Source organism: Episyrphus balteatus, chromosome 2 (genome assembly GCF_945859705.1).
Source record: "Episyrphus balteatus chromosome 2, idEpiBalt1.1, whole genome shotgun sequence".
NCBI classification, from domain to species: Eukaryota; Metazoa; Arthropoda; class Insecta; order Diptera; family Syrphidae; genus Episyrphus; species Episyrphus balteatus.
Window position 1 is genome coordinate 14594174 of NC_079135.1, and position 8873 is coordinate 14603046.

An 8873-nucleotide genomic window follows, 5' to 3' on the forward strand; every position below is an offset into this window, starting at 1 on the left:
AAAATACATAAATTATGTATATATTTTTTAAACAGAAATGAAATTTCTTCTTACTAGAATTTTCTCTCATATGCATAATTTTCACAACATTAAAACCACAATTAAATGCACATGATTGAAAAACCATTAAACACATATGAAAAACAAAATTCCAGCAAAAAAAAAAAAATAACCTACCTACAAACATATTATACACAAATCCTTCCAAAAGGCCTTGCCCTCAAATGAAACCAAAAACCATATATAAAAAAAAAAAAAAAACAAAATATCCTCCCCAACACTTTTTGCAATCCCACAGAATCCATTAATTTTGTAAAAAATTCAAACACAACGTGTGTATCCTTTTTATATGCCGTCGGGTCGGTAGTCCTGTAAAAAGAAGAGAACATCATCCATTCATAATGATTTGTGTATTTTTTTTTTCCAAAAATAAATAAAAACAAACAATTTTTTTTTTTGTTATTTAAGTTTTAACTGTATAATAATGCAAAAGAACCTTTTTATTGAATTCATTTTCACTTATTTTGTATTATATTATTTTTTTATTTATCTTTTATCTTCATTTTTTTTTATTTAATTTTATTTTTTATTTGTATACAAACAACAATTAAAAATGCATCTACTTCATCATCATTATCATCATGTATAATAAAAACATCCTTGCCCCCGTTTCTGCAATGCAGACACACGATTATGTTTATTCAATTTCGCTGTCTTCTTTTTTTTATTTTTTTTTTTGTTCTTTATTATTATTGTTCCGCCTCCTTTTTTTTTTGCTTTATACTCGTACTATCATCATAATATTATTATTTTTTTTTTCTACCGCCCAAAATCATGCAACATTTTTTTTTCTTTTTCCATAAAAATATCTTTTTTACATACATATATGGGGTATATATGTATGTATGTTATAATGTATATTAGTAGTAATTGTATAAAGTATAAGAGTAAAAGTATATCCACATACACACGATATTTTATTATTGTGTCCGTCCATTGTTGTCCTGAATTTTTGTCCACTATACGATACACGACATAGCAATAATATTTTCTCCTCTCACCGACTACTGACGACGATGAAACTCACCGAAACAAGAGAGAGCACATTATTATAATTTTTTTTTTTTTTGTTTCTTATAAAACATATATTTAACTACCTTGTCCCGTTTTGTATATATAGTTAAAAATGTACAAATCCTTGAGGAGTTTCCTTTTCCTCCATAATTTGATGGTATCCTTTTTTTATAGCAATTAATTTTCTCTCTATAAGTACAGTAGCCACACAACATATTGTGCATCTATCGGTGAAAGCGGAGCAGAGTAGCAAGCAGCAGCACTAGCACTACTAGCGGCAGCAAAAAGCAATACACACTCTCTAGTGTTTTTTTTTTTTGTTTTGTTTTTGTTGTTTTTGGTGCGAAATATACTCTTGTTGTTGTTGTTGTTTTTTTGTGCAGATTGAGGTTAGAATTTGGTGCAAGGACATGGGGCGAGATATTAGTTTTTTTTGTTGTTGTTGTTATTTTTGTTTATTTTCTTGTAAATATACACAAAAGATTTTTTAGCAAATTCGTTCGTATATATATGTATACGAGAGTATCTATAAAGATGTTGGTATAAGTATATTATATATATACTAGTAGATTATTATGTATGCAATCATTAGAATTGAAGTTAATAATAACAATTGTCGATAGAAAAAAAAGTTGCCGTAGGGGAGGAGGGGGTAAAGGGGTTTTTTTTTTCAAGTGTTGGTGGTAGCAAAAAGGTTGATGATATATGCCCCACAACGACGACGTACAAATAGAACAAGGTTGTAACATGCAACCTCATCACAAGGAGCCTCTTCAAAGGGCTGCAAATTCCCTATGACTTCTTGTTGTTGGTGCTGCTGCACTTTGGCGTTTTGTTCTTTTTAACTGGAAAACAAGTCAAGAACTCTATCGATGCGAACGATGACAGTGTCATCGATGTCTTTTGGAGACTCTCATCCGATGACGATGGAGATGGACACGATAGCGCTTTGATTGGTTTAGTTGGTTTGGTTTGTGATGGATTTTTTGATGAATTCATCATTGATGAAGATGACGATGGTGGAGTGGTAATGTCTTGCGATGTTGATGGACCGTAATTATATTTGCGACATTTTTTTGTTAAATTATACATGTTAACAGTGTTATCGATATTATCTGTGTCTGTGTTGTTCGAATTGTTGGTGGTGGCAAATGAATTTTGATTTGAGGTGTGGTTTGTGGTGTTTTCATCTGCTGCGTCGTCATCATTATTTCCTTCGTCATCGCAATTATTTTGTGATTCATCGCCAACAAACTTATGACTGCGGCAACGTTGTTTTTCTTCAATCCAATCGGTGCTAGCTGGCAAAGATAGTTGAATTGATGGATTTGGATTGCGATAATAGTGACGGTGTGGATGAAAGCCTAGACCAAAATCATCCATGTAGGTTTGCGAGTTTAAATTGTCCAATTCATCGGCAACACTTAATAGGAACGGTAGTGTTGACATTGTTCTTGTTTTTCTTATTTAAATTTCAGCAATCAGAAAATCAAAAAAAGGCACAAATATATATAATTTTTATGTTTTCATTAGAAAACACAACAAATAAAAGAATTTTTTTCTATTTTTTTTGGAAAATCTTCAAAGGATTTTTTGTGTTTTTTTTTTCTATACCGGGTCACACGCACGATAAGATTTTACCACATATACAAATACGAGAAAATACAAACTGTTCAGTTTGAAAGCCTTCGAATGACTGAACATGGGAAGAACTCCGTTATGTGTTGTATAGTCGTTGTTTTCCATGATGAGAAAAAAAGAGCTTTCTCAATTTTTCTTCCTTCCAGTGCACCTAACTTAAACTCCTTGCATTTGGTTGATGGGTTAAAGTTTGAGTATATACGAAGGGTGATGGTAGAAATAATTGGTAAGCTGCAGTTTATTTTTTGTCCAAAAACTTCTCTTAAAGGATTGAAACCACGAAACAAAACTAACAACCACCCTGTTTGTGTGAATACAAATGGCTTTGGGGACAGAGTAGAAATTTTGTTTATTTTTTGGTGTGAGTTTAAAATTCAGCGATCGAGAATACAATAGGTGGAAGGTGGATTTTTTCAGGTGAACAACAATGGTCTTAATTTAAGTTTTATAAAGAAAAATTTTAATTTTTCCATTTTTTTAAGTGAAAATAAATAAATAAATCAAATATATAAATAATTAAAAAGAAATTGAAGAAAAAGAGAAGAAAAGAGCTGTCGTGTTCACTGTGGTGTATACTTACTTTTTCTGAAGAATCAAAATAATTTTTACAGAATAATCCGTAATTCGCTGAAGAAAATACTGTTGTTGACAAGGCACACGACTTGCATTTCAAAAAAAAAAAAAATGTAAGTATACACCACAGTAAACACTAACTTTTTTTTTAAATTAAATAAATTTAAAATTACAATTATTACAATTTCTTTTTTCATAGTAGTTAAAATTGAATTAAAAAAATTTAATTTTGTTTAATTTATTGACTTTAGACAAAATTGTTGTCAGTAAAGTTTGGTTAAGGAATTCAAGAAAAGGTTAAAATATTAAATTTTTAATGTTTCCAGGAAAAAAAAAGTACGTATACGCCACAGTGCATAATTTTTTTTTTTTGTCAATAGATGTCAAAGACGACTATTTTCGATGTTCCTTGGTATCAGTAACAAAAAAAATTAAATGGACAGATTGGCAGTTCGTTTCTCCTCACATTTTCTTCTGAGACACTACGTCATAAGAAAAATTTACAAATTCTAGCATCATATTCAATGAACTTGATTTTTTTTTTTTTATTATTGGTTTTTTGGCAAACGACTAACTTAATGCATTATCAAGTATTTTATTACATTTTGAATACAAAAAAAATAGTCGCACGCGCTTGCTTTGGTAAAAGTTGCTTAGAATCTTTACGATTTGTTTTGGAAAATTCATATTTATTTGAAAAGTATTTTAAGAGATACTTTTGTAATTAAAAAAAAAAAATTTTTTTATTCAAAAACATAATTTTTAACTGTTTCTTGTGTACCATAGAATTATTTTTTTTTTTATATCATCAAATTGAAATGCCATTCTTCAGAAATTATAGTTCGACATATAAATACAAAATTTCAGAAAAATTCCTAGGCCCGTTTGCAAGGCAAAAAAGGTAGTGCTGAAGAAGTCGAAAAATAAACAAGCAATAAACAAAACGTCAATTAATCTGTTAAACTTCAGTCTAAAAATGTCAGGAAAAGCTGAAAAGCAAACTTATTTTCTTTTTTTTAGCACATTTTAGAATTATGTGCTGCTTAAAACATTCCAGGTTTTTGGTAGGTAGACAAAACTAAAACAAATTATTGTTTTATATTTTTGTCATTTACCTATCTATCAAATAAATAATTTTAACACAAATCATGAAATAAAAAAAAAATTAAAGTTAATGTAAATTTAGAATTTCGTCTGTGTAGGTGGCAATCCATTTCACGAAATCAATAGAACTATACAACAAGTTATGATTCCAACAATTCTTAAAAGCTCTTAAGATTGTAGTTTTTGATAATTGATAAACAACACTCGGGTCTTATAAAAACCTTTACAATTACCCAACATGAAACGAATTAAAAAAGTTTTGGGTCATCTTTGAGTAAAGGATAGAGAAGAAAATAGCAGCCCTTAAAATTGACTGGGATCATACACCTAACTCGATTTTGATTAAGTTTAAGTTAGGTTTAACAATTAGGCTTCTGACGTTGAATAAAGAGCATGTGGAGTCGTTAAATGACTTTAAATATATTAAGATGCAAATTAGAGTATTGAAATACAAATATTTTGTTTTTACTCTAAGCGGGAATCTGGTAAATAAGACGAGATAAAAAACCGTAGTAAACCATTGGAAATATTAATCATATTTTACAACATCCAGATAATGCTCCTTTTCAGTGAAGCTAGCAACCTACAGGCTTACAGACAAAAAACTAATAACTTTTGTCATCCTATGGAGAAAAGGTAGCCCACAGTGGAAGCCTAGCAAAGTACAGCAAAATTCACAACGTTCAGTTCTTAACACAGATGCTCCTTCAATGTTAATTAATATCCATCAACTATAACAACATCAAGTGCTCATCATTTTAGTCAAATAAAAAACTTAAATGTTTAGGCAGTAGTAGTATAAAGACTTTCCTTAATCTTTCCATAGATAAAAATATTTTCTCAAATGTCAAACAGGTTTGAATTAAGATTTTCACTATTCTTATAAAAAAAGCACGTATACGCCATAGTGAACAAAGCTATTTTCTGCTCGATAAATTGTAATAAATGCATCTGAATTTTGAATTTAATTAAACAAACTTGTGAATTTCTCCTCACTTATATCTCTCTCATCGTCAGTCAATTGATGTATAAAAGAGATTCAGAGAGGAAGAGAGAGAGAGAGAGAAAAAGTATAATATAATTGCGAGCGAAATTTTTGTTGCGTTGTGCTCTCTGGGTGACACAGAACTTTTCCCACAAAGAAGCAAGAATGGCTTAGTAGGAGATTGCGTGTTAGATGACAGAGGAATGGAAAAACGTCGAGGAGAATGGGTTTCTCAAAAAAACACCTCATCTTTTCCATTCATTTAATTCGAGAAACTAATGGAAAAGTGAGAGCAAAATTTAAAAAAAAAAAAAAAAACAAAAACATATTGGACTGGATGTTGGTACACTATTCGCATTAGATATATGCTCCGGGATAACCCACTAGAGACACAACGATGACTACATAAAGACGAAGGCGACAACGACAGTGACAACAAAAACAACAACAAAACACACGACGAGGACATGAGTCCTTATTTTGGGTTCAAAGAGTCAATCTTCTGAAAGTGCGGAAGGTTTGTATGTTCTGAATGATTATGCAGTCATGAGTGTCCATCAAACTTCCCCTTATGTTGTTTGCTTGCTAAAATGGAGAATGAGAGAAGGAGAGGATAGTGGGCTTAAGAATTAATCGCCTCGGCCTCATTTTCCTTGCAAGACAACTACGACAACAACAAATATAAAAGTGAAGGCAAAAAAAAAAAAAAAAATTGGAAACCCCAAAGTACATTGGCTTGACACATTTTCCGCATGTACTTTTCTCAGTTTAAGTGGTCTTTGTGTACAAGAAAGGAGGCAGGATTTCCCAGGCTTTTTTTTTGTTGTTTTTTTTTTTATTGCAATTTTATTTCTTTTTTTTTTTTTTCTTTAATTTTAAAATGTTTGAGTGATGCGAGGTAGTACATCTTTTATGTGGTTCGTCCTTTTTTTTTCCTTTAGGGGATTGAAATCTCAATTGGATGTGTCCAATGTGGATGATGATTCAAATGTTTACATTTCGTTAGTGTGGCAGTTGGAGTGTGACATGATTGTTTTTTTTTTTTTTGTCTTCTATTCGAAACAATTGTCACTCTGAAATTTTTTTTTTTTTTTTTTAATATTCTTCACGCTACAACCACTATCTACCACGATGAACAATTAATGTCAAGGTTCTTGGCTGCTGTTTCTGTCAGTATTTTGAGAGAGTGAGATGAAGATGAAGCAATTAGTCGAGATGTTTTACTGCGACACATTGAAGAGTGTTTTCGTTTGTTTTTTTTTATCATTTTTTTATTTTTTACTATATTTTTTTGTTGTTGATACACTTTTGTGTTGTGCTGGTCCTGTTATGGATAAAAATAAAAGATATACGATATGTATCTTCTATACTCTCTCTGACACTGATGGTGTTGTTGGATGCGCTGGGAGGTATACTAAGGACCTTGGTGTGTGAAATTTTGTTTGTACAGCACGTAGTAAAACTATAATTCTACTTATTGCCACTTTATGCAATAGCCATGGGATAGAAATAGGATGCATGCAATTTAGTATATTGTACATTGCACTCGTATGTACAAAAAGAGCTTCAGGCTATGCTTTAAATGAAGGGATTTAGTGAAATGGCTGGAAGGTATTCTCTCTCTCTCTCTCTCTTCGCGCTATATAAGCTTTTATGTTAAAGTGTTGAGTTTAACAACAAAAAAAAATTAATTGTTTCATTCATGGTCAAATGTATTCAAAATGGCAATGAAAGTTAAGAGATATAAGGAGATATATGAAAGTTTTTGAGCTGTGAAGATTTTGATATTAAATTTTTTGAAAAACAATTCAAAAATATTGTTAGAAAGAAAAACACAGGATTTAACAGTCTAATTGCTTTGAAAATATTTCGTTGTTGACAACAAGGTCAAAAATGTATGTCATTGAAAAATGCATATTTTTTTAATTTCAGTTAGGTACTTTTCAGTACGATATTATATAGCACGCAGATAAGGGAAAAAGGATTCAATAAAATATTGTGAAGGAAATTGCTATGTCAGTAGCTACTAAGTAAGTAGGTAATATAATAATTTTTCTTCTTTATCCTGCTTTGTTAGATATTATGATCTGGATGTCGAGGAGATCATAACTTTCTCACTTTCTATCTGCTTCAAACTTGTGATCTGCCTGTTGGATTTGCTGAGTCTGAGAGAGAGAGATCGCTGTTGTATGACTGAAATAAAACAATAATTTTAGTTAATTTTATAAAAACAAAAAAAAAAAACAATGTTAAATATGTTTGTGTTATGAAAACTTTAAACTAAAAAATGCTGTACTTTAGCATGTTGAAAGTTTTGTACAGCTAAAAAACTTTTTCAATAATTCAGTAGATATTTTTAAACACTAAATTTCAATTAAATTTAAAATCATATAAAAGTAAAATAATAGAGGAGGAAAATTTTGTAATATCATATAGAAAAAAAAAAACAAAGCATACCTAATTTGTAGTTATCTTTTCTTTTATTTTATGCAAATTGTTTTATTAAAAAAAAACTTTTTAATAATAAATAAAAAACAAAATTTTTCGAACTTTCTGGTAAATTTCTTATGGATGCCGTGAGAAATTTTTTGATTAACTTCAGATTCGTGTTGAAAGCCTCTCAAAAAAAACATTTATTTTGCAATTCTACAATTTGACAAATCACAAATTAACTGAACAAAAAATTTAATAAACAGAAATACACATTTTATAAACAAATACAAATGCAAAAGATATTTCGAAGATTCAAAAAATAAAAACATTTGTAAGTTCATAGATCTTCTGGTGTTAGCCTCTTTAAACTATTTTATCGTTAAAAGTCATGAAACTCTTTAAATAATTTTTCGGAAAAATCGTCCTATTCTTGTGCCATTTGCTTAAGAAATTTTTAAAAAGAAAAAGGTTTTTGTTAGAGCTGAGATAATTCTAATCTGTAACGTCAAATTTTTAAAGTTAGTAAGTTAATAAATTCTTTCTGATAAATAAATTTTGGTTTTTTATTTTTTTACAATAAAGACCCGTATTAATTTGGGAAAAAAAAAAAATTTTCTAAGAGTCGAACTTTCTTAGTTAAAAGCATGTTTCGATAAAATCAATTTTTTTTTAATTAAACATCTTTAAGAGCGATACACACGAGTTAATTTTTTCCAATTGGCTCTTGTTACAATAGCTGTGTTTTATTTTCCACGTGATCCAGATCAGATCATTGTTTTTATTAACTTTACAACAAAAGCAGGATTTTGTTTTGTTATTGTTTCGCAAATAAATACAATGATCTGATCTGGATCCCGAGGGAATTAAAACACACAGCTAATAGTTCTGTTTGATTTTTATTTTTCAGAATTGAAAATAGTATTTTCATCATCCTAGTGATTCATAATACTTCGTTCACGCAGAAAATTTTATTTTTAAGCTTTAGCAATTAAAAACAAACACGTTAAAATTTAGGAAAAAAAGTACGATAAATTCTAAACTTTTTTGACTTCGGGAATATTTC

General features: G+C 29.7%; 1 protein-coding gene across 1 annotated transcript; it reads right to left on the reverse strand.

Moving 5' to 3' along the window:
* Positions 1–509: 509 nt before the first annotated feature.
* Positions 510–2773, reverse strand: LOC129912252 (uncharacterized protein DDB_G0287625). The gene has a single exon (XM_055990407.1). The coding sequence runs from the start codon at positions 2521–2523 to the stop codon at positions 1867–1869; it is 657 nt and encodes a 218-aa protein (XP_055846382.1). The 5' UTR covers positions 2524–2773; the 3' UTR covers positions 510–1866.
* Positions 2774–8873: the final 6100 nt, after the last annotated feature.